At 38.9% G+C, this 26,603-nt stretch overlaps 1 protein-coding gene across 4 annotated transcripts in view; it reads left to right on the top strand.

The window, feature by feature from the left end:
- The first annotated feature begins 3,268 nt into the window (after positions 1-3,268).
- The window catches only part of cep43 (centrosomal protein 43), a 35,445-nt gene continuing 12,110 nt past the window's right edge, over positions 3,269-26,603 (top strand). The window contains exons 1-14 of one of the 4 annotated variants that reach the window (XM_042333266.1): positions 3,269-3,384; positions 5,900-5,953; positions 6,665-6,719; positions 7,216-7,304; positions 8,559-8,696; positions 9,105-9,131; positions 10,206-10,262; positions 10,991-11,061; positions 11,151-11,212; positions 12,719-12,780; positions 13,211-13,291; positions 20,883-20,891; positions 21,419-21,478; positions 23,124-23,341. In XM_042333266.1, coding sequence (XP_042189200.1) covers positions 3,301-3,384; positions 5,900-5,953; positions 6,665-6,719; positions 7,216-7,304; positions 8,559-8,696; positions 9,105-9,131; positions 10,206-10,262; positions 10,991-11,061; positions 11,151-11,212; positions 12,719-12,780; positions 13,211-13,291; positions 20,883-20,891; positions 21,419-21,478; positions 23,124-23,341 — 1,067 coding nt within the window. In that variant the 5' untranslated portion in view covers positions 3,269-3,300. The remainder of the gene's footprint in view (positions 3,385-5,899; positions 5,954-6,664; positions 6,720-7,215; positions 7,305-8,558; positions 8,697-9,104; positions 9,132-10,205; positions 10,263-10,990; positions 11,062-11,150; positions 11,213-12,718; positions 12,781-13,210; positions 13,292-20,882; positions 20,892-21,418; positions 21,479-23,123; positions 23,342-26,603) is intronic. The other 3 variants (XM_042333268.1, XM_042333267.1, XM_042333269.1) reach the window with 3 other exon arrangements.

Raw genomic sequence — 26,603 nt, 5'->3', positions numbered from 1 at the left:
TATGTCATACGTATACTGCCTTATCTCAAGGCAAATCAAATTATCTTACCCATTTTACAGTTTACAATTGTGCTTTACATTGACTGACGATCATCAACTTGATGATGTCAATTTGAACGAAATCTATGGGTTGAAGAAAGTGCAGTAAGGAATAGTTTGTAAACAGTGTATCGTTTTAGTACATACAATCAAGCTGCTCCTTCAGTTACAGGAGTGTCAAGTCCTTTTTTTTTTACAAAACTTGCTTTTTGTTGAGAGGTGGAGTGGTAAGAGTAACTTCAAGGCCGATGCTGCCTTTCAACCATATGAAAATGCAATACTAAAAGAAATTGAAAATATTCCCAATTATTTGTAATCTTAAATTGCATTTATGTAATAATCCCTGACACTAATACAATGAGCTCAAAGTTCCCAAGTAGGACTTGAGCTTGAACCCATAACCTTCTGACCCAGAGTCAAGAGTGAGCTAAACTGACACTTGATACACATGCACACATTTATATTACACCTTGAATGTCTTGGAGGGTTTCAACTATACCATTCTAACGAATCATCTAGTCTGACTTCATTCCAATATTGTCATGTCCATCTCAACTTTATAATATATCCTGTGAAGTGCTTTGGGATGACCTGAAGTGTACCAAATGTAAGCATTATTTTATTCTCGACCATTTCGACACTGCTGAAGAACATGTGCAATTTCTATAGCTCCTCATAGATGAATTATAGATAAAACAATCCTTTTGCCTTGCTTCCTTTCTCTCAACTTTCAAAAGCCCCTTAAAACATCTGCAATGCTTTTGATCAATCTCGTTAACATTTCGCTGTTCAGTGTTTTCATTTAAACCTATCAAGTACTTTGTTATTCTGTGTGAAAAGTTGAAAGGTACCAATGGAATTGCAAGTTAAAAAGAAACATTTGGCCATTATTCTTTATATCTGCAATTCTGGTCTCTACACTGCAACAGACAATAATTTGCACTTGTTTAATGCCAACCATATGCAAACTGTTGATGCCTATTGCCTAGCAACCTATATTAACAAATCTGAAAAACCTATACAAATGCAGAGAATTCTGCAGAGCTATGAGTTACTTCTGAGACTGCTATAGCTATAATAATAATAATCCTTGCATTTGATATAGTGCCTTATCTCGTCTTCTAGATGTCTCAAAGCGCTTCACAGAATATACTGTAAAGTGAATTGACTATATATTTTGTGGGTGGAACACTGCAGCCGACTGCGCTCAGCAGTGTCCCACAAACAGTCGTGGATTGAGTGACCACTTCATTATATTTTTGAAGGAATTAATACTACCTGAAAAGCGATCCGCCGATCGACTAACAAGCGGGTTCCTATTTACTGCTAGGTAAACACATGAGGAGTGAGGAAACTTGCCAATGTTTTGCCTTGCCAGCAATCAAACCCAGGTCTCTCACTTGCGAGGCGAGTGCTCTAACCACTGAGCATTGGACTCCACAAATTGACTGTATGTTTTGTGGACGAAACGCAGAAGCCAATTACCACAGCAGAGTCCCCCAAACAGTTGTGGATAAAGGAATAAATAAGGGACATATTTACTTCAAAGTATACAGAGATGATGAAATAATACTGAAATGTGGTCTAACTAATAAACCACTGGGGGAGGTGTAATTATTATGAGAATTACCATGACCCATTCTTCCTTTGTTTGCCTTGTGATATAATCCCTGTACCTTCTCATTTCTCATTCCTGTTGCAAGTACTGTATCCTTAATGGCTTGTAAGGTATGAAAGAAATTACGACATTACACTCTGATCAGATCTGAGATGTAGGACAATGTGCTTACCTATTCTACCCACTATTTTACCTCTATCTAACAATTAAATAAGTTGTGATAAGTCTGTGAATATTTAGCTCCCCAAATTACAGTCAATTCTCTAATTACAGCAGAGTCCTGTAGCTCAGAGGTTAGAGCACTCACCTCACAAGCGGGAGACCTGGGTTCTATTCCCGGCAGGGTGAAGTGTTGGGCAAGCTTCCTTACTCCACTGGCCTCGGTTTACCTAGCAGTAAGTAGGAACCTGGTTGTTAGTCGACTGGCGGATCGCTTTTCAGCGGTTAATCAAATACTATATCAAATCCAAGGATTATTATTATTAATTCACTTTCGAGTCTATTCTGTGAAGTGCTTTGAGACGTCCCGAATGTGTGATCAGGCGCTGCATCCAATGCAAGGATTATTTGCAGTTCTTACGAAGGGTCGTGGACCCGAAACGTCCATTCACTTTCCTTTCCCCGGTAGATGCTGCTGAGTGTTCCCAGCGACTTCTGTTTTCAGATTTCCAGCATCTGCAGTATTTTGCGTTGTTTTTATTATTATTATTATTAATATTATTAATTAATCATAATAAGTATTAATATTAATAATATTAATAACGTTGACAATAATATTAACAATAACAATAATTGTAATATTAATAATAACAATAATAATTATAACATCAATAATAATGATTAACAATAATAACTAATGATAATAATAACTAATGATAATAATTAATAATAATTAATAAAAATTAATAATAACGATTATCATTAATAATGATGATTATTAATAATAATAGAGTAGAGGTGAAACTCGTTTGCTCAGTGATGGGCACCAAAGGATGTGTAGTGACTGTGCTCCTGTGGAGGAACCAGGCTGCCCTGTGTGTGTGTGTGTGTGTATGTGTGTATGGGGTCGGGGCACGAAGACTCCGGACAGTTGGTCCGCGCGCACTGCCGCCACCACGCACCGTCACCGCGGGAGCCCGTACCAACAAATAGCACGTCACGCCCAATCGGGCGGGTTTTTCGCTCAGCGGTGCGACTTTGGACCGTTTGGGCGTCTAATTTTTAACGAATAATAATAATTTGAAAATGTTTAACTTAAACTTGCGAAACGTTCCCCCCCCCTTTTCTGACACAGGTCCTGACCCGCCGCTCGGCTGCTGCTCACGCTGTCGCATTGGGCTACTTTTGGGGCTACTATTTTGATGAGCGTTGGGGCTTCAAACGGACGACTGCCGTTGCTGGGCGGCCCGGCTAGCGCTCTGCTCCCGCTTCACGTTTCGACACTGACGCCGTGGAGCGCAGCGGCGATGGATTCGCCCCTCCCACCCCCCCCCCCACCTCCCCCCATTTAATACATATATATATATATAGGAGAAGAATGGAAATATTACGCGTGTATTTTTTTTTAACCCCCTCCCCCCTCCCGCACACAGTGAGGCGGGGAATGTGCGGCCGGGGGTGGAGCGCTGGCTGCGGGGGGTAAGATGTCGGCGGCGGAGGAGGACACGGAGCTGCGGGACCTCCTGGTGCAGACCCTGGAGAGCAGCGGCCTCCTCAACAAGATCAAGGTCACCTCTCCCCCTCCCTCCCTCCCTCCCTCCCTCCAGCACCTCACGGCATCACTTGGCAGCTTCTCCTTCTTCTTCTCCCCCCACCACCACCGCCGGCCACAACTCCACCCCCCCCCCCACCCCCCCCAGTGTCGGGGTCAATGGCGGCGGCGGCTTTGACTGGTTATGATTATAATAATCTATAATAATAATAATAATTAATAATAATCCTCGCGTTTGATGTGGCGCCGCACCACGTCGCCCCGCGCGCCTCAAAGCGCCGCACCGCACCTATACTTTGAAGTATGTTTGACTTCGCGTTGCCCCAGAGCTGGTTCACAGACATCATAATAGTACATAATAATAATAATAATAATAATAATACAGATACCCACCTTACTCGCATGTGTGCACCATCAACAGTACCGGGGTTGCATTTATACACCGACCGTGTAACCTGAGGTCCCGCGTCTGCTTGTTTGACTGGAGGTGAAGATCCGATGGTGCTCTACGAAAAGAGAACGCCATTTCCCCCGGTGTCCCGGGCAACTCTACCCCAAATAAAATTGGTCATTTTATTTGTTCACGGCTGCTGGTGGGACATTGCTGTACGCAACCGGCTGCCCTGTCCGGCTACGAATGCAATCACTCCACAGTACACGATGCAAAAGGTTCTCCTTCACTGTTCCGAGCTCCAGGCCATAAGGCAGAGGGGTTCCTTCAGCTCATTTGTGGAGTCCAGGACCAAGCAGTGAGGGAATTTGTGGTTAAAAAGAGAGAGTGGCTGCAGAGGGGCAGGGATCTGGCCAACACTGATCTATTACTGAGAACCCTGGAAGCTGGAATAGGCTTCAATGTAGGAATGTTCACATGCGGACCAGGGTTAACCAGTTGGTGCTAAGTAAGCCTGGTACATAGCGTTGGACTTAGACTTCTACAACATGAAGGTTGCTGGGATGTTACAAGCTGTCCTGTAAAGGTCCTCCCACCATGCTGAAGGCAGATGTCCATCAACTAGCTAATGAGAAAATTGAGGCTTGGGATGACAGTTGCTGGAAGGCATTACCTTGAGCTTGGATTTGTGAACTCAAGCTCATATATCCAGGATTTGGTATTCAACTTGATTGGTATGTAGCAAGATAAATAGCAGTTTCCTCATCGCCAGTGTCCAACTGGTGGAACCATCACTTAGTGGGTAGCGATGTGTGTTCGAACTGTGGATGGTGGCAAAGCTCTCAGCATTTCATGTTGCAGTAATCTTGTCAATGTTTTGATTGTGCAGATTTGGATTTCTGTGTAGTTGATTCTGCAGCTGCGGATTGAGGTAACAAGAGGTTTATTTATTGGAGGTTTCAACACATTACCTTGTAGAACACTAGTATGGGCTATGGTTCCAGATGTGGTCACATACTATCCTAGAAATTATTTAAATCTGTGTTTGAGAGGATAACTGAGTTTTATCAAACTGATCACCAAAGCTCGGATCTGACAGGGTGGATTATTATGTTGGAGATGCTTTAATTCTCTAGATGAAGTCTGTTTTGGGGCATTGAGGATGTCATTTGTCATGGTTTGAAACACTACAATAATAATCTTTGCGTTTGATATAGTGCCTTATCATGTCTTCACGACATCTCAAAATGCTTCACAGTATAAACAGCAAACTGAATTGAATGAATATTTTGTAGGTGAAATATATACCCATTATTATTAAAATCTCCTCTCAAACTGTACCAACTGAGCTACTCCTTCCACTAAGAGGGCACCGGCCTGCTTCATGCCATCCCACCCCACTCATCTGCCCCACTGCTGGCAGCCAGGCTTTCAGCCAATCAGCACCAACTCTCTGGAAGCCCATCCTAGAGTCCCTCTGCATGGTCCCCTCCCTGGCCTTTTTCAAGGTCCATAACAAAACCTTCCTCTCTCCTTGCCTTTGGTCATCTCCTCCCCCCCCTCTACACGCACATACATACACACGCACACACACTTCCCTTGGTTCCCCACCCCAGCTCGGGTGCCCAACCAGGACTCTAAAGCACCTGGGGAGTTCCTCCCGATGTAAAAGGCATTATCTAAATGTAAATATGTTGATGCTGTTATCTTGTCTTTGTGCATTAGTCAGCACCTATCCCTTTATCTTCCGACACTGTTCTGATATAGCTCAGCTGCTTTTAAGAAGTTAGTGGTGGAGTAGCAGCAAAAGATTTGCTGGTGCTGAATCCAGACAAGCATGCCAGGTACACAAGAGCTGCTGCAGTTGCACTTTTATATTCTACATCTACATCAATCGGAAAAGTTCACACAGAGATTAGCGGTGACTTTTTGCAATAGGGTCTTTTCCCAAACTACATCAATACCTAGAACTCGGTTCCCAAGTTCTAATATAGTTTATCATCACAGTATGTATCAGCTTTCTGTTTAAGGAGAACAAATTATTTGTCAAAGCCATATGGAAAAAGCAATAAATCTAACCATTGTTTATAATTTTGCTAAAATATAAAAACAACAAAATTGAACCAGATTTTTGTTTCAGGCTGAATTACGGGCAGCAGTGTTCCTTGCTCTTGAAGAACAGGAAAAAGTAGAGGTAAGGGCTGTAAAAAAACATGGATGTCCTGTTTAAAAACATTTGGTAGTTTGTTATTTGAAACCGAAGCTTATCTTAGGATAGGTTATAGCAGAACAACATATTGTTAACGATAATTGCATATTACAGTATCTGCTGGAGAAACATAACATTTCTCTTCAACCAAATTTAAAGGATGAGATCAAATGTCTTTTATTCACACTGCCATCAGAATAGCCTCCCTCTATTTTACATTTCGTTTCATCATCTCTCTGTATAATTTGAAGTAAATATGTCCTTTATTTATTCCTTTATTGCAACATTTGTGCTTAGACATTGAAGGGTGAGCTTGAGATATTGAAAGGGAATAGGAAGCACAAAATACTTCTGGCGGTAGGAATGGACAGAAAAAATATGGAAAGGTTCAAATAGAGGAGACTGAGAGGTAGTTAACAAGTGAGAAAAAATAACTAAAATAGGGAGAGGAACATTTTAATGGGAAGAAAGACCCCCCCCTCCCCCACATGACATCAGCAGACCCACTTACTCAGGCACTGGACTACCGAGACCACCACTGAGAGTTGACTACATTCTGACATTCCCATACCAAGCATGTCACCTTGCAGCCAGTCCAGCTCATCTTTAAGGGGACTCACTTACCCCCTCCTCTTCCCCTACCCCTGGGGTAAAATCTAATGCTGTGGAGAATTCATTGTTGTTTTATTCTTGCAGAACAAAACCCCCTTGGTTAATGAAAATTTGAAAAAGTTTCTGAACACAAAGGATGGTAAGCATTTCAATACAAATGAAAAAAAATAATCTTGTAATTTTTTAAAAAGGGAGATGCTTAGAAAACTGGTTGTGGGAAGAAATGCAGGACTTATGTGGAGTCCTGGAGCTCAGTTGTTAGAGCACTTGCCTTGCAAGCGAGAGACCTGGGTTCAACTCCTGCCAGGGCAAAATGTTGGGCAAGTTTCCTTACTCCACATGCCTCTGTTTACCTAGCAGTAAGTAGGAACCCGGTTGTTAGTCGATTGGAGGATTGCTTTTCCGGGGGTAATAATTCCTTAAAAAAGAATTGGTCACTTAAATCCACAACTGGTTTGTGGGACACTGCTGTGTGCAATTGGCTGCCACGTTTCACCCATAAAATATACAGTCAATTCACTTTACAATATATTCCGTGAAGCGCTTTTAGACTTCTCGAAGATGTGATAAGGCACTATATCAAATGCAATGATTATTATTGTTATAAGAAATAAAGTTGACTCTTTCTTGCATAGGACGGTTGGTGGCTAGTCTTGTTACTGACTTTCTCCAGTTTTTCAACCTGGACTTTACTTTGGCAGTATTCCAACCAGAAGCAAGCACTGTAAGTTTTAATTTTACATATTTATTTATTTACTTTTAATTACCAAAAGTAAAGAACATAGAATGTTCAGGCTTTGTCAAGTATATTTCTGAAACAGCCTTCAGATGCATTTTTACCTCTGATACAAGCATAAAATGTAATGTTTCTACTTTTAGAAACAATCTCCACAATCTGCAGGTTATCCAGAACTCTGCAGTTTGTGTCCTCTCTGCATCAGGCTCCTCTCTGCATCAACCCTACCACCCCCACCCTCGCCTGGCTCCACTGACTCCCCATCGCCCAGAGGATAGAGTTAAAAATACTTGTCCTCGTCTTCAAGGCCCTCCACAGCCTTCCTACCTCTGTGACCTGCTAACCCCTATTGATCTGTCTGCTCCCTTTGCTCAGCAGGCCTGCTCCACGTTCCCTGCCCGGCTCGCCTCACCATCGACGATCGGGCCTTCAGCTTGTCTGTCCCCACCCTTTGGAACTCCATCCCACATTCCTTTCGTCTTGCTCCCTCACTTGCCTCCTTCAAGGCGAGTCTCAAGACCCTCCTCTTCGAGCGTGCATTCAGCCTCTTCGACCATGCCTTCGGCCACACTCCTACCCCTGCCCTCCACCCCCAATAATCCCAACACCCTGTTTAGGTCCAAATCCCTGACTATCCAGCACCTTGGGACGTCCTCCCGATGTGAAAGGTGCAATACAAATGTAATTTGTTGTTGTTGTTAAAGTTAATAGTTAGTGTAGAAAATAGCATCAGCTCCTATTGATTATTATATGAACAAGTTGCTAAAGCACAAACGATTCTAATGTTATCCTAGGTGAGTACATTTTAGCAAATTCCATGTATTCAATCACATTAAAGCTTCGTAGCTGTTGCATGAAATGGAACTATTTGTATGAGACAGAACAAAAAGTAGAAAGCATAATTGCCTTTTTGAAAACAATGCCAAAATTAAGGAGGTCACATATCCATTTGCTGCACTTTTATTTGCAACAAAACATTGTAAGTATTGTTCAAACAAACTCTTTACATTACTGCTAAACCTTATCAGGATATAAATGGAGTAGTGAATAAAGATGAAGAGGAAAGACAGTAATCTACCATGTTGAAATGTTACACTAGAATTACTATTCTACCACTAGAGGGACCGAAGGTAGAATATCAGCACCATGTCATCTGCTTGTAATTCCTGTCATTGCCATTGATACTCATGATACATAGATTCCACATGTTCAGGTTATAAAGCTTTCATATTTTGTGCTTAGTTCACAGGGCTCGAAGGCCGAGAGAATGTTGCTCAGGAGCTAGGGATCCATGAATCAGAAGGAATGAAGGGAGCGCCAATATTATTGGAGGTGATGAGAAGAAGCCGGCAAAAAGAAAAAGACCATAGCTTTTATGAAGTAAGTCAGTTTACGCAGTGGAAGGTAATGCACGTTCATATTTTGAGATTATTTGCTGTTGTTTGCCTGAGAATTAAAACCTCTGTTTTGCTGATTTGTAGTTCGCTGGAAACTTTGATTTGTTTGCAGCCTTTGCCCTATCTAATCCAATCCAATCCTAGACTAGATCAGTGTATTTCCTCATTTCACATCTTGATGGAATATAAAATTAAATTTACTATTGTTTAGCAAAGTTGCCATTTTAGGAAACGGTGTGTTCCTGACTTTAATGAATAATTTTAATGAATGAGAGGATATTTGTGCATATGCTGCACTCACACTAACCTGAATACTGAATTTCATTCTGATTTTAAATATATATTCTCAGATTTTATTGTAATGGAACATCTGCCTTTGTTTTTGCTGCAGGGTGAACATCGCAGTGTTATTCCTACGGTAATTGTGGTTTCTGGCTTTCTCTGCACCGGTGATGGGTATTGCTTGCCACTGTCTCTTGAGCTTCTTCTTCACAATCTAGCCTTTCATCTACTTTCAGCCTTCAACATATTTTCAGGTTGCACAAAAATAGCTTTTCAGTACACTAGTGTAACAGTTTAAAATAATTTTCTTTCATGTTAAATAATCGATCATGTCAGTCTGGCAAACTTTTTGGCACCTTTCCTCTCCTCTCCCCCCTTTCCCCTGTCCACCTTTCTCAGCTCCCAATCCCATCTTGGGCTCCCATTTGGCTTTGTGCAACACTTTGAAAAGCGCTGTATAAATGTAGTACGTAATGACCTCCACCTCCCTTCCCCTCCTCTTGACTCAAGTCCCCAGCTTGGGTGCAACCCTTCACTGTCCAGTGCTTTTGAGATGTCTTGCCGATGTGAAAGATGCTTTATAAGTATAAATGCAATTTGTTCTTATAAATTTGTTGATCATAACAAGTTGTATCATTACATCTAGTTCTGTTTCAGTAGGTTTTTATTAATTTCCTATCCCTCGCCTTTGATCTGCATTATTTCAATGCCACTGTTATAACCTAAAATTGGTATAAAACTAATACAGGGCAATTATGTGAATGCCTCTTAACAGTAGAACATAGGAATGCAGATTATTGGAAAAGATTGTTGTAGTTGATCTAGCTGGTTCCAATGTGAATTAAATATATATATATACATATATATAACTTCTTTCTTTCTTAAATAGCAATAACATAATGTGTTATTGCTGGTGTCTCAGTTGACCTTTATTGCCAAGTTTTATGTTTACTTGTGGAACAGCTGTTTTGCGCCGTTGGGTCTGAGTGCATCGTGAGTTGTAATGGTGGTGCTGTGTCTCCCATTTCATTGTGTCACAATGAGGACTTTTGCATGTAAAATGTCTGACTCCAGGTGACTTCTTACTGATATTTTTAAAGCCTATAACACCGTCACAATGATCGATGGGATAGATTTAGAATTTTGTGATCTTTCAGTACTTTTTCTCATGTTTTAGCTTCAAAACTGATTTTTTTCTGATTTTCATCAGGAATTATCAGCAAAACAGATGGCAGAAGCCAGAAAAAAGTTTGACTTTTATGATAAGGTAAGCTATAAATTCTCTGATAATTTTTTTCACACAGTGGAGCTCTGTTTATAATATGATGGGTCCATAGAATTCCGACCAGCGTTTTAGTGAAACGCAATTGCTGGCTTCGCTGCACATGTACCTGGCATACTAGCCCGTTTGTGTGCTTAAAAAAGACCATTTCTGAGTCATCAGCTTGTATCTGCCTTCCTGTTTTATGTGTAAAGCAGAAAGTGAGGTCAGCAACAACCTGATGACCAGGAATTCATCATTCATTTGATGTGGGAAAGCTGAGCTAAAATGGCTGACTTCACGTTACTGCAAAGGTCACTTCCTGCACATGGGGCGTCATCATTGATCCAAAGACCTAGAAATCAGGCATTCAGAGCAAACGCTGGCTGGTACAACAAAACCAATAAAACTTATATTTATACCCCTCACACGGGGTAGCATCTCTGAGTTTAACAGTGACAGCGCATAAAAAGAAAGCAGGCAAGGTGTGCATTCACAGTGAATGGAGTCCACATTGCAACCATGTTATAACTGAATTTGTGCCATAAAGAAGTGTGTTTCAATGGGGTTGCATGGTCTGTATTAAAACCTATAATTTCCAGGTCTAGCTGCCATTGCTTCTCTGGATTTGTAGATAATTATGAACGAATCTTTGAAATGTATTGTGTTTCTAAAGGTTACATTTGAAAATGTTTGTCTCATATAATGTTGAGCATCAGTGACTTTGATTTTAGGACAAGAATGGTGAGATCAGTAAGGATGAACTAAGGGAGCTATTCATGGATCTCTTCCCTCATTTTCACAAGTAAGTCAGTGGCTGATACTTCATCTAATATAAACAGTTTTGTTCAAACTTTGTTGTTAAAATCTCAATTTGAAATTCTTTGTTCATAGGAATATGCTGGAAAGATATGTAAATGATGAGTTTAGAGCAGTGGATAAAGATTTTAATAATGGTAAGTGCTGTGGTGCCTAATTTAATGTACTGATTAAATAAAATGTATGTTTTTACTGAGGCTATTGAAGTTCCGGGCATTCAGTAACTTATTCACCATAACAACGTTTTACCTTACTAACATATTTGAAGTGTTTAATAATTAATATGGTGACTGCTAAACTGTATATCCAATGGCTGGGTTACTTAATCTGTAGTTAAGAAATAGTCAAGGAATACTCACAAATGGATATTTCAATTTTAACTGAAAAGGATCAACTGCTAAAAGTCTGGCAAGCATAAATATGTTTATTCCTGTTTGCTACTAAAGAGTTGTATTATAAAGTACACGTGTATAGAATCACGACAATGAATATCTGAACCAAGCTCACTTTGCCAAAAACATTCCACTCCAAATGGCCATCAGATAATGTGACCATTGCTTCCTAAACCTCAAAATACTTATTGTGTTAGAGTGAACTTGGTAACTATTGTTCTAATTTGGACGACTTTTCTTTTCAAAAAACAAAAACAAAAGCATCCAATGCTGGATTCACGATGCTGACTGTGGCATCACAGAACTTGTTTGGATAGGGCATGTGTGTCCTTGATGAACCAGACAGGCTAGTCAACCATCAGTAATGTGGTTGGGACCTGCCTGGCTTTACTAGGTGTGTTTTCTCAGAGCCAATTCAGATAGGGTGTTGGATAATAATGATAATAATCCTTGCATTTGATATAGTGCCTTATCACATCTTCGAGACTTCTGAAATCGCTTCACAGAATATACTGTAAAGTGAATTTACTCCATATTTTTTGGGAGAAACGCAGCAGCCAATTGCACACAGCAGTGCCCCAAAAACAGTGGTCGATTGAGTGACCAAATTATTATTACTTATTTTTTAAGAGATTATTACCCCTTTGGACAAGTAGTGTTCCTACTTACTGCTAGTTAAACAACAACAACTTTTTGCACTTCTATAGCCCTCTCCACGCAGGTTAGCGTCTCAGAGCACTTAACAGTGGCAGAGCCCGGTCCGAGCTGATTGGGAGGGGTGTGGGTGGTGGCCATAAGCAGGCGTGTGGATTAGAGAAATTTGCCCAACGTTTTGCCCTGCCTGGGAATCAAACCCAATTCCTCTCGCTTGCAAGGCGAGTGCTCTAACCACTGAGCTATAGGACTCCACGGGTCACCCTGGGCCATTCTGGAGACTGTCCTGGCAATTTACCTGCAATTGATATTGAAGAAGTTTCGGAGCAGATTAACTGTCTATTCCCTTATCAAGAGTTCGGTGAATATTTTGGTTGAATATTTTGAAAATATTCCACCTCTTCCTCTACACACTCTAAAACAGACTTGGAAACAGAGTATACCGTTTTTTGCCTTTTTAGCCTGCTGCCTTGTTCTAACCTTATATAATGTTTTCTTTATGACGTGTTTTAGGTCATTTAATCCAAAATGTTCAAACTTTCTTCCAGAAGTACAATCCTAAAGATAAAATAACTTGTGTATTCCTTGTTCCATCAGTGATCGATTTTGATGAGTTTCTGGGAATGTACAAACGATTATTCATCCAGTGCAGAAGTGTGGTAAGTAATTCTAACAAGTGTGTATAAATTATCCCTAGCTCTCTTGAACGACAAGGTAAGCCATTCTAGCTCAGCAATTGATCACTAGGGGATATTGGACAGCAACTCAGATTAACTTGCCTTCTTTCTCGCCTCCCACCCCCTGAAGCAACTAATCTCTGGCTGATGGCTTAAGCAGATTAGAAAGCTACCATGTTTGTAATCCACAAGTGTCTGTAGTGTAGCACGTTGGTGCACAATCATGTCTAATTACTGTACATCAAAATTGACATTATCAGAATAATGTATGAGACGAGAATTTCAATCAGGCCATCAATGCAGCTCCTCCAAAAGCTCATGCGCTGCTGCACCTTCATCTGAGAGCAGTGAATCATCAGTAATTATTCTGGTTTTCCCTCTGTTTCATACCTGTTGTTTCTTCATGTGATAGGTCACCCAGGATGGTCTTGGTATTGTACATTCTTCACGCAGGTTTCCAGAAGGGAGACAAAGTGCAAGTTCAAACAGCAAGGTAAAAGAGATAGCGGTTGGCTTTGTCTTTGACACTGGTTAGCATAATCTTAAATTAGTGATAGTAAAACTCACCCTTGCATGTAAAAATAACAACTTATAGCACTATTCACGTCGGGCGGCGTCTCGGAAGGCTTAAATATTTACAACTGATTGAGTGCAATGAATTCACTGCTGCATTAGATTAAAGCTGTAAAACAGCTATCATGTTAGGCTTTATTTGCATAAACAAGATTGTATTTAAAATTAATTGGTAACTGATATAGCAGCAGTTGCAAAGCTCTCGTAAATGTCACTAGATGGCACCAAAAGCCTTAACAAATACTAAACTTGAATGTGATGGAGCTCATTCACATTCAATTTAGGTGTTCATTATATGAATAAACCACTGAAGTCCCTGAAATATAAAACATGATGTTTAAGACTGGTTTTGTAAAATAACATTTACACAATTTGTTTGAAAGATGTTTTGACCTTCAAAGTTTAATCTTCATCTTCTAGAGCCAATAGTTTTTTTTTATTGTTAGTGCTCAGTGAAACAACAACAAATTGTGTTTATATCCCATCTTTCATGTCGGGAGGCTGCCCCAAGATGCTGGAAATAGATTGAAAACTTACTAAAGTACAAATACTGCTGAGATCCCCCCCCATGCATATTTCAGTTTTGTTCCTTTATATTCTTTGTTCAAGTGACAAGATTTGTGGGTATCTATTCTGCTATGCATCAGCAAGCAGGATGAAGCGTTCAACATGGCAGGATGGGCACCCTGCCACTCAATTGAATTCAGTAGTCTGGCTAGCAAGCAGTTACATTTTGTCAGTCAGTCACCAGGCTGAAATTCAATGAAAGTGAGGGACCAAATTTCTGTGGGATAGAAATCAGCTTTCTACTGATAGAACTATTGGCTTTGTAGACTGAATACTTGTAAAATAGTGTTGGGACTTCTGCTAGGTCTTGTGAGTAGAGAAACCAGAATGCTCCTATTTGCAATTTTTTTGTTAAAACTGGGAAATCTGGTGTTTGGGGTGAGTTTCCAACAGGAGGAAATGTGGAGTGCATAAGTCGTACATTTATTCCATTGAAATTATTATCCCTATTAGCTAACCATGTTTCTTCATCTCACTCAACCAGTAAAATATTTACCCAGCCATGGACCAATCAAAAGTGCAAACAAGTAAACTTTTCCTCAGTTTCAGCTAATACATTGTTGAGACAACTGCTAGAGCATATATTGGAGCATTCCCCCTTTCTCTCGCTTGCTTTTTTCCAAACGTCAAGTACCTAGTTTCCACGTTGCATTTTATTCCAACAGCACATTTGAGATAAAGAACTTATTATATGAGAAATTGCAGGAACAAATCTGTGCCTCACCACTGCTTGGCACCACACATTGAAGCATTAAAGCGCTATGTAGTTGTAGCCATTTTAAGTCTATTGCAAATCTGCAATTGTTCGATGTTAGTGCATTTCTAATGTATTTCAAGTCATGCTCTTAGGAGTCCATGCAGGAGGAGTCCAGTACAGAGAAAAAATATATATTGACTCTGACCTCACCTCTTCTTTGACATTTTTGTTAATAATTTGTTGATGTAATACATTTCTATATCCCATTTCTTGCACTGAGTTCAGATAGTTCTGAACTCATTCATAAACACTTTGAATATGCAATTTTTAGGTAATCTATGTTTACTGTATAAATATCTGTTTTACAGTTACCTATTTATTACAAAGGCTGACCCATTACTGAGTTATAGCAGCACTGTCTTTCAAATCCCCCAGAATTGCATGCTGCTGACTAATTGAGTTTTGCTAAATGTCAGCTTGGATTTAAGGAGGAATGGAGCATCGATAGAGATACTAAATAAAATGTAGGTGCTTATGTACACACAGTTGGATTGTAAACCCAGCCACAGTATAAGATTGATTGACCTGTTTGGGTTTATTCTCTCCAATAAGGGTGTATGTTACAGTATATCATTGGATTCTCACAGCTCATTGTTTGGTTCATTTAATTTCATGGTTAACAGTAACACACAGAGAATATGATGAAATTGGAAGAAATCCTAAATTTGCAAAAATAAATTTAATGCTAGAAGTTATCCTGAAATTTTCCGATCCAAACTAGATTACATGAGATGCTATCTTGTGTGAAGGGTGCTATTTAAATGCAAGCTATCATCGTATCTTACCAGATGGCACGGAGGGTTTAGAATTGTTAACACCATTATATTACTATAAATGTTCCAGTCTCATTTATAGTGGCTCCATAGATATTGGTTTAATCATATTAGCTCCTAACAGTATTAGTGTAATTAGTCAGGATTTATAAATGTTCCTATTCTGTTATCATTTAAATAGAAGTTAAGCCAGTTGTTAAAAGCTTAAGCACGTAAATTGCGTGAAAGCCTGTAAAGATTTGTAAAGTGATAGGAACTGCTTTAAACTATCCTTTTGGTAGTATTGGGATTGATAAATAGTGTTTTTAAAGTTTTATTGGAGCATAGCGGAAGGTCCAAGCCCTATTGTGCAAAAACATCGCAAAATTAAGTATTCTGGTCTAAATCCTACTCCTGAAACTGCTGTAGTACTAAAGCAAAAATTCTAACTCAGGAAAAAGTAGTTCAGTGATGCCAAGACTGGATTTTAAACACCTGCTAATTGAAAGAAGGGTTAAAGTGCTCTTCAAAATTCTTGGTAATTCTCATATTCTCCATTGCAGTCCCTCCCTTTGCCTCCTTCAAGACCCGTCTCAAGACCCTACTCTTCGACTGTGCCTTCGGTCAACATTAAATATGCTCAACATTTGTAACTGCAGGCAATCAAAGAGATGACCGTGTCCATGAGCCAGCTTGTTAAAAATAATCTTTGCATTGATATTGTGCCTTATCATGTTGTCAAGACATCTCAAAGTTTCTATCAGGATTTTACTGTGAACTGTAGTGACTGTACTTATAGGCCAATTTGTGTACAGCATGTCCAACAAACAGCCCTGAAGTGAAAGACCATTTTTTCTGGGGAATTGTTGGCCAGGACACCTGAAGAAACTCTTCTCTTTTCAAGTATTACCATAATATCTTTAACGTTCAAATGAACAGACAGGTGGAACCTTGGTTTAACATCTCATCCAAAGGTTGACACCTCCGACAATCCAGCTGTACCCCAATGTACCCCAGCCTAGACTGAGTTCAAAGTCTCAACATTGCACTTAAACCCATGACCTTCTGACGTGGAGGTGAGAGTGCTGCTGCATCAGACTGACACCTAAAGAATTTAGGGAAATGTTCAGCTGCTGCACCCTAATGGTGAAACGGCACTAATTTTAAGAATAGTTCCACAAATACGGAGCCAGTAAATTAAAGTTGTGGTTCTTGTATCTGTATTGAAATGCATTTCAGATAGGTTATCTGAACAAAAGTTGTCAGAAAAGAATAGAGAGGTATTAAAGGGGGATAAGGGGGAACTGGGATGAATGGAAAGCTCGTGAGTATAAATACTGGCAGAGACTAGTTGGGCTGAATGGCCAATTACATTGTTGTACTGTATGTATGTAATTCTATGTAAGCTGTAAATAAGTGTGATCGAGAATTGTTTGAACTTGTGTGCTGACACTAGATGGTGCTCTTATATAGTACATTTTTGCCTTATTACCATTGTCTTTTTGTGATTAGAAATGGAAATATGTGATTGAAGCATTCCCTTTTTATAAAAAAAGAAATTTCCCCAGTTTCTCTCTCTTAGGATATGTTGTGCTTCATTTATCTTCACACAAATAGTCTAGGGTGATTCTTGTTTTTTTGGACAGTTTCCTATTCCTCTTTGTGGGAAAGCATGTAATTTCCATATGCTGCCTCCTAGATCAGGAATTTAACTTTCTCCTCTGCATTAAGACGGCTGCGGTATTCTTATTTTAATGATGTAACCACACAGGAATGCGGTAAGAATCCAGAAAGCACATACAATGAGCCAGAGATGAACTAGATAGTAGTTTTGATAAAATGGGATCCAAGGATCAGTGATTTCAAATGGAATTCCTTAACTGAGGAGTCACATGGGAACCGTCTCTGATTTTAGAGCAGGTATTCTTAACATGCAAAGGCGCTTGAAGCTGAACTGGCATGATGGAGGTTAAACTAGTTTTGCATCTTTTCTTGATTTAAATTCTGTCCCTGCTAACTTGTGGAAAGTTATTTTGTTTTAAATGTAAAAGGACGACGCCCTCTCTTTCTCTCCTTCCTTGCATCACTATGCACTCGAATCAAGAGGGTGGAAACAAACTGTTTCCAGCCTTCCACAAAATACTGCTTTGAGCTGCTCACCAGAAAGTGTGCATACTGGGAATACTGCCTATTGTGAGAAAGTATCAGCACGATACTCAGTAGCGTGTCTGAGATCAGGAGCTTAGTTTTGTGGCTTATTAATGGTACTAGCATCATCCCACAAATATGCAATGCTATGGCAAAGCACTGTTGTAACTTTTAACAGTATGGTACTGTTTTTTATATATGTATATATATACTAGCTGTAACCATTGCAGCCATGCTTGCAACTAAAGGATCCAATATGGAATGTAGATTGACACATATAGACACACAGACAGACATTTCATCTTTATCTATACTCATTTGGGAGGACTCCTGTGGGAGGACTTGGCGCTTTAAAAATGTAATTTTGTTGGTGTTGCCGCGGCTTAGCTTCGTCTGTTATTTTGTTCCCGCCGCTTGGCAATATGTATACTCTATGACGCATGATGCCATAGCGGCACTTTGACTCGGCCACCACCAGGTGTAACTGCAGCGAAAAACTGAAAATAGCTCATGAAGGATAGGAGACACCTGAAAACAAATATCCCCATGTCTCTCCCAGATGCAAGACCTTTTTGATGAGGTATAAATCATGTCTCTACGTCAATCGGTTATTGAGATCCTTCTTGAAGCGCAGACAGACATTGTCATTTTATTAGTATAAAGAAATATTCAAGGTTATTGGCTGAGCTTTTGAATTTATTTCATTCATGTTGTAGACCTGTGACTGTAGGCATTGACTATGAGCAATATTGGTTCATATTATTATTTTATTATCAACTCAAAAATAAGGCATGGAAACAGGCATAGATTTGACCTTAAATTTGTGAGAAGCAGTAGGGCCCAGCTAAAATCATATATCATCTAGATTGTCCCTCAAAAAAACCCAATAATAATTTGGTCACTCAATCCACAACTGTTTGTGGGACACTGCTGTGCGCAATTGGCTGCTGCGTTTTGCCCACAAGTATACAGTCAATTCATTTTACAATGTATTCTGTGAAGCGCTTTGATATGTCTAGAAGACATGAACAGCTCTATATCAAATCCAAGGATTATTATTATTTTATTGTAAATTTTCTTTTTCAGTCTAAGTCAGTCTTTAGATCCATTTGACAAGCTTAATGCCTAATGCCAAATGAATGAAGGGAACATATGGTCAGAAAATCCATTGCAAAGGAAACAGCCAGTTAAAAAATTAAGAGAGAAAGATTAGATGTAAAGAAAGGAAAAAGTGAAAAATATTAGAAACTTATTAAAGGAAGGAATGTTTCATCATGTAAAAAAAGACTTGGCTAAAATGCACACTTTACTGCTGTGCCTGGAATGAAGTAGTCAAGTTCCACTTTATCTCATTTATGTGAAGAGCAGATCTGGAAGCACTCTTTTCTGTTGAAACTATCCCATTTATTCTACAAGGTGGTTTCACCAATAGTACAGAGATAAAGTTGGCCAAAGCACAAGAAAACATGACTAGCACCAGCCACCTAACTCTTATTTCTGTCCTGGCCATCCTCTTAAGTAGTTTTGTGGAACTTATCTTGAATGTGGAAGTTTTAAAATGTGCACAATTGTATCATATGTGCAGTTCTGTTCTGCTCATTTTAAGCTCCTGTCTTCTCTGTACCAAATGGACCAGCACCACCAGCCCCAAGGGAGCCATTGCTCCATGAGAATCATTTTTGCAATGGAATGTCGGAATCGAGTCAACCCTCGGTGGCGGTCTCAGTAGTTTGGTTCCTGAGCCAGGCGGGCCTACAGTACTCCCGGGGACTGCTGATGCAACCCAGCCAGCCTGGCTCATCGGCGGGACTTGGAGGGGGAGACCAGTCTCTGAGTGCTGGAATTCTTCTTTCTCGTATCCAGTTAACACAGCACTCCAGCCAATACTCTAATGGATAGGGTGCCAGAAAAAAAGTGCTCTCAGTGACAATCTCTGGTTTTAGCTGGTGAAATTCCAGCAGTACCTCAACACATATTCTGGGATCCCCAAGCCTTGGTTCTTGCCATCTGCATCCAATATTCTCTGGAATTTAGTAAACAGATAGTGTCCCTTTAGGGAGAAAGTGCACATTCCATTTCAGATGTGGGGAAATTTCCATATGTAGATTGCGTACATATGTGGAACTCTTCTTGGTTTGGATATTCTTAAGCATGATAGTGGGTTTTTGTAGGTGTCAGATACCTAGCTGACCAAAAAAAAGCTGATGCAAAATCAAGTGTGGAGCTTCCCAACAAGAATTTGCATGATACAACAACAGCGACTTGCATTTATGTAGTGCCCTTCATACAGGGTAGTGTCTCGGCGCGTTTAACAGTGGTGGAGCCTATGGTGGGGGGGAGGTGACGATAAGCACAATTGAAGAGGAAGATCTTCAGTTGTGGTCTGAAAATGGGGAAGGAGAGAGCAAAGCCATTGGATTGAGGAAGAGAGTTCCAAAGCACAACCGCCGATGGTGGAGGGGACAAGGGATAAGCAGGAGGTTGGAGCCAGTCGAGCCGAGGCAGTGGATGATTGACTGGGAGTAAGCGGATCGGAGAGTTAGGAGGTGCCAGGGATTGAAGGGATTTGTAAATGAGTGTAAGGATCTTGAAATCGATATGCTGTAGGATAGGGAACCAGTGGAGCTTGGTGAGGACTGGTGTGATGTTGTTGTTGATGGGTATGCAGATTTTAGAGTGGGTGAGTATACAGTTGGTAGAGTTTTTAATTTACGGTCACAAACATGAACAAAATTTTCTTTTGCCCCGTCAATCATGTATGCCACTATAAAAAGGGTGTTAACTGGGAACTCAAGATTTTCATTGGATTTTTATTACAATGCTTTAAACTGTATATAAAATAGGAAAACCATGATATCAACTTGATTTGTTAATAAATTAATTAATTTTATTAAGTGAGAGAAAAAATGTTAAAACAACAAAACTACCATCAGTTTTTTTTAGGAAAGCCATACTTTGAGAATCCGAAAATGTAATAATTTATGTATTTTTATCCCCATTTTGTCGGTTGGTCGTGTAAAATATTTCATTGCTCTGTCTTTCCTGTAAATTTACTGTTCTAACCCCACAACAAAAATCATTGAGCTGTCTCTATATAGTTCCTAAGTGAAAATGTACATTTTAGGTCTAAAGTTTTGAGGATGCATTTGTTTGATTCTTAATGCTTTTGACTCTATACAGTAGTTAGTCTTCCAGTATTTAGTGTTTTGTATTAAGTTGATTGTCAGAATTATGAGCCTGTTCTCTTCATTGACTTTCCAAGTTTATTTTCATGCTTTCCTGTGAAGAATGAGGAGGTCAGTGTTATGGTTCTCTCATGCCTCTTTCATTGTGTTACTACTCGTTAGAAATCTGTCCAACCCATTTGTGCTTTCTAATGAAGCTAGTGATTTGCTCTCCTTGCTAATAAGCATACTGTACATAAAGTAGAATTAATTTATTTTATATGCACTGTTTCCTTAGGAAAAAAACTTGGCCTTGAATTGATTTCTAGTAGAAAAGTTAAATCCATTCCCAATCTGTTTAGACACTCTTCAGTGGGTATAGATTCAGAGAACAGTAACAAATGTTGAAGGAATACAAGCCTAAATGTTGAATTTCAGAGTGTATATTGTTTTACCAGACTGGGTTAACCACTTTATCATATTGTACTGATTCTCCAGTAAAAGCTTTCTCATATTGCCTCACATACTTGCAGGAAGTTTAAATGAGCTCAGCTTCTATTACTAAAAACATCACCTTTTTACCTGCTGACTACTTGGGGTCACTGATTCCATACCAGATGCGGCACTAGTTAAATGACTTCTTTTATGTTCATGCTCAGATACCTAGATACAAAGGAACTGGTAAAGTTAAAGAGAGCGGGGAGAAAGCTGGTGAGAAGGTAACCACATGTTGGCATACGCTCATACATTTACCCTTAGCACAGGCACAGCAAACAAACTCCCTAAATTGTATTGGGAGATATACACAGGGTGTTTTAGAGAATGTGGATCTTGCAGAGCTATGCATACATTTAGATTACCGTAGTTTAAAATTATTAGTAGGTGATACAGCTCACCAGCAATGCTTCATCACCAGACATAATATTTTGGGGGTAGATCAACAGCTACCCAACATTTGAATCATATTAGACAAATTTCAGGAATGGATATTATTACTGCCTTGTCATCTAATTTATGCTAGAAAGTTTTACACTTTGCTTATTGCTCTATTGCCTTAAGTAAGGAAGGAAAATAACTAACTTTTCAAATTCAGGTGCTTAGTGTTATGTGGCACTAACTTAATAGCCGTATTTCAAGCTCTTTGAAATAGTTTATTACATTCTTACAGTTCATTACACTCTTGTGGTGAAGGTGTTGCTATGAGCTGTTTTCTTCTTTTACATTCTGTTTCTGTGCCAATTCAGTATTGTGTGCTGATCTGTGCTAATGGTTAATGTACTCATGAGAGTAAATAGCCAGCCACTGACCTGTAGTCTGATTAACATGTAGTTAGATATCCCACTATGCCTTTCTCTTTAACAATGGAGATATTCTGTGTTTCTTCACAAGCCAAAGCAGGCTTGTATTCCTGGAATATTTGCATGTTTTTGAGCTAAACATCAAATGCTATATAGTGATTCTGATTTGTAACAGACCATTGACTTCATATATAAACCAGCATATGAAACGAGTTTGTGTGACTAAATTTATATTAACTTGAAAGGAACTTGTTGGAAATAATATCTGCTCTTCGTTTACGTCAGATAACAAAAGTCAAAAAGATTGAAGCAAAATACTTATCAATAATGATTTATCCTTTTTCACTGAGACAGATTTTTATCTCCAGGTAATATAGCAACATCTGATTTTACCTACAACACAATTGGAATCCCTGTAGAGTGCAAATTATTGTCAGTATGCATGTTTGAAAGGAAAGGAAGGTTTGAAATATTCGTAAAAACTTTGAAATGTACAAGAAGTGCTCTGTGAACACAATGCTTTCTGTTCAGAATTGAGGTTAATCTGTCATATGTCTGCATTCACAAGGTTGTACCTAGTAGATTTATATGTCCTTAATTCTGGACATTGTGATTTGAACAATCTACCAAAGTTTGTGTTCACGTAGCAAGAATTACATTAATGTAAGACTGGCTAAAAGGATAATTATTGATTGACACAAACACATTTCATTCCTTGGGTATTTATGAAGTAACCCAGACTATCTTTGTAACTAGGTTAGAAGGTGCAGGAGCCTAGGTTTATTTTGCTTTACTTAAATGTGATTTGTATTTCTTAGCAGTTATTTTACAATTAGAATGTAAAATTCTGTTATCTATATTTAAGCACCTTATTCTTCCAGGAGCTCTAGGCATTAAAGGTAAATGTTTTTTTGGTATCTGGGTGGCATTTGGTGGTTTAAACTTCTTAACTGCTTTTTAAGAAACACCTAGTAGTCTGCTTTAAATTTTCCAGATTTCATACAGTGTTATAATAAGTTGTGTTTTTCGTAATTAATTTTTGTGTGCTTTTATTTGCATTCCTAAGGTTGCTGACATGAGTGTTAGTGAAGCCAGCAAAGTCTCAGGTGACCTAAAAAGTAAAATCAATCAGTCCTGTGGAGAGCCAAAACAAGACGTGAAGCCTAGCACAACTGTCAGCCTTCCAGAATTAAATAAAGGTGGACAGCTGGATCTTGATGACGAAGATGAGGGAGACTCGTTCTTTGATGACCCTTTGCCCAAACAAGTGAAAACCTATGGCTGGTGAGCCAAAACATAGGCATATTAAATATAGCATTCCATTTAAAACTGAGAAGATTGTGAAAGAAGGGATCTTCTATTTGTTCTGCCCTTGGCAAAGTTTTAAAGAATGTACACCATCTTGCTTATTTTTATTTCTGTTTTTTAAATTAAAGCTGCATTCTCCACAATTTGTTTTCAATCAATAAGCAAACTGAAATATTGATCCTGAAATATGCACTTTAAAGGATGTGTTATTGTCTGTTAATATATTCTGCAATGTTTTGCCAGGTTTAGAAGCCTGCATGCACAGTAAAATCAACTCAGTGATGACAGCTGCATTGAAACCAATGAAGCTGGCAGACAGAAGGCCCAAAATTCCAACTTAGTTTGTAAGAACAATTTGCCTTAAGATTTCAGATCATGCAGAATTGTGAAAAAATCTTAAATTCATTTTTAATTTGAAAAACAAATTATTTTATAGATAGATCACTTACTTTCCCAATAATCTTAGTATTTACTTTTCTAAAGGGCATTGCGGTAATGTGGTGCCATCACATTACCAACATATTTTATTCACATAATAAAACGCTTTTTGGTAAAACATCACACGACATTGTAGCACACGAAGCATGCTATCTATACTATAATACTGATATAATATAACTGGTAGGTTTCATTTGAACAGTTTTGCAAAGACCTGTAAAGATTCTGATACAATGCCCTTTTGAAAAATAAATACTAAGATATGTTGGGAAAGTAAGTGATCTATCTATAAAAGAATTGACTTCGAAATTAAAAATGATTTTAAGAATTTTTCACAATTCTGCAGGATCTGAAATATTAACACAACATAAACTAGAACACGGTGGAATTTGTCTGCCAGCTTCATTGGTTTTACATCAGCTGTCATCATGAATTTGGTTAGTTCCAAGTCATTTCATCTTGTTAATGTGCCACTTGTTTTTTGTTTTCGACACATTAGAAGTTAAGCTTTGGATAGTCTTTATTTAGCCCAAGTATTAAATGTTTACCATATTGTGGATTCCCCAATTGTATGTATTTCGACATCCAGATCTGGGCGAGTTTATTAGTGACATGGCTGTTTCAATTATTTTTACTTTTACATGAAAGTTGCTATCTTCTAATTATGCTGCATCTGTCTGAGCTTTCTTTTTTGCAATCGAAAGCCACAATCAATGCCTCTAAACTAAAATGGAGTTTAAAGACTGAAAGAGTTATCTGGGTCTCTGAAAACAGAATTGGATATTGTCATTTGAAAACATAGGTTCCGTATCAGGTCTCAGTGCAAAAAGATAAAGAAGAAGCCCAAGCCCATTATTTCATTTACACTTCTCATGTTTCATTTCAAGCCTCACTATTTCTGATGCTTGTGATATCAATGAATTAATAATGATAATCCTGCATTTGACATAGCGCCTTATCAAGTCTGCGAGACGTCTCAAAGCGCTTCACAGAATATATTGTAAAGTGAATTAACTGTATATTTTGTGGGCAAATTCCATCCCATCTAGCTTGATATGGAGCGTGCTTTGCATTATAATTCCAATATCAACAGAATGAGTTTCAAACTGAGCTTTTTGGACTTCTAAGGCATTCCTTTGACAGTGGTAACTACTACATTGCAATTCTCTTGGGTTTTAGCTCACTGAATATTGCTGCAGGACAAGTTTGATTTTGGATCTAGTTGCACTTTATTTGGCCTTGTTTTCCAGATTTTCCCTTTTGAATTTAAGTATGGTCTTACAAAGCTAACTTTTAAGGTCTGAATAATTTTACACTGCCTGTTTGAAATGTTACACTTCAGCTGTTATGCAGAAAATGTTTGAGAACTCCAGCATTCTTTCTAGAAAGAAATATAAGCACCTGATGTCATGATTTTCTGAAGTGTCTGTTTATAGCATATCAAATGTTCACTGTAGCTGCCTACTCTTAAAGGGCATTATCATTTCCACATGGTTGCTCCTCTTCAGGCTGTGCACAACTACAGAAAAACAGACCTTATTGAGTTCAGAATCTTTGTAGAATATTGTGCTCAAACTATCTACCTCTGTTGACTTCTTGGATTATTTGTTACAATCTTTCCAAACCTTAATGAAAGAACGAGCACAGGGTGCATTGCTTATGTGACGTAAAATTTAGAGTTTGAACTTAGTTTCTGTAATTGTGCTGATGATTGGCATCTGATGTTTTGTGATTCAATGCATCCTTACTGGTACACCATTTGTGCTTAGTGGGCACGTATGATTGTGGGAAAATGATTGCTGAAAGAGAGATGGACAGAAACAAATAAATAATAGCGAGTTCCTACGATTTCTGAGACCTCCTGAATGACAGATTGGCAGTCATCAAAGTAATATCACACTATTCGTGGGTAACAAAGCTAAACCTATCTTGTTTCATGTTCCACTAATTCAAAATTGTAGGCAACAGCAGCTTCCATTTTTATAAAAATACTAACAGCTTGTATTTTTATATTGAATTAGCACTTTGTGTCTCATAGAATCTCAAGAGGTAATTGATGTCAAGTGTAGTACCTGTTTGGTTGGCAAATATTGCTCATTAGTCAAATTACTAATTAATCTGGAGGACTGAACACTAGGAGAAACTTGTTTCTCTTTTCAAGTAGTGTAATGGGATCTTTAATATCCTCTGAAGAACAGACAGATTTGTTCTGGAAAGATTATTATGCTTGATAATTTCACTCAATAACTTGGTGGATCAATTTTTAAGATTCATGGCTAGACTTTCAGATCCCTATGCTAACTATTAGCCTTCCAGTGCTGTGTTCCTGGCTCTACACTCTGCTCTTCTGATTCTGGTCTATTTCTCTCTCTCTCTCTACTCCTTCCATTCCACCAAGGCCTCAGACACCATATTCCCTCTGGAATGCTCTTTGCCTTGTTTCTGTTTTCCATGCTTTTAAAAGCCTTCTAAAAATCATGTTTGACTATGCCTTTGGATACCTCCTTTAATCTCCCTTCCCCGCTCTGAGCTCAGCATTACATGCTCTGAATATTTTAGACATGTTTTTCTAAGGTGGTATACAAGGACAACTTGCAAGTTCGGGCCGGTGAGCTCATAGTCCAGGCTGACACAGTTCAGGTGGATGTTAAAGATCCAATAGCATTATTCCAAAATGAGTATAGAGTTTCTCCTGGTGTCCTGACCAACAATCCTTCAGATAATGTAGTAATTCACTTCATCCCCTTTTTGGGGATATTGCTGTTCTGTCAATTTGCTGCTATGTTCACCTTCAAGTTCA

Source organism: Callorhinchus milii, unplaced genomic scaffold (assembly GCF_018977255.1).
Source record: "Callorhinchus milii isolate IMCB2004 unplaced genomic scaffold, IMCB_Cmil_1.0 Scaffold3, whole genome shotgun sequence".
Lineage (NCBI taxonomy): Eukaryota > Metazoa > Chordata > Chondrichthyes > Chimaeriformes > Callorhinchidae > Callorhinchus > Callorhinchus milii.
This window is presented reverse-complemented; position numbering and strand designations above follow the sequence as displayed.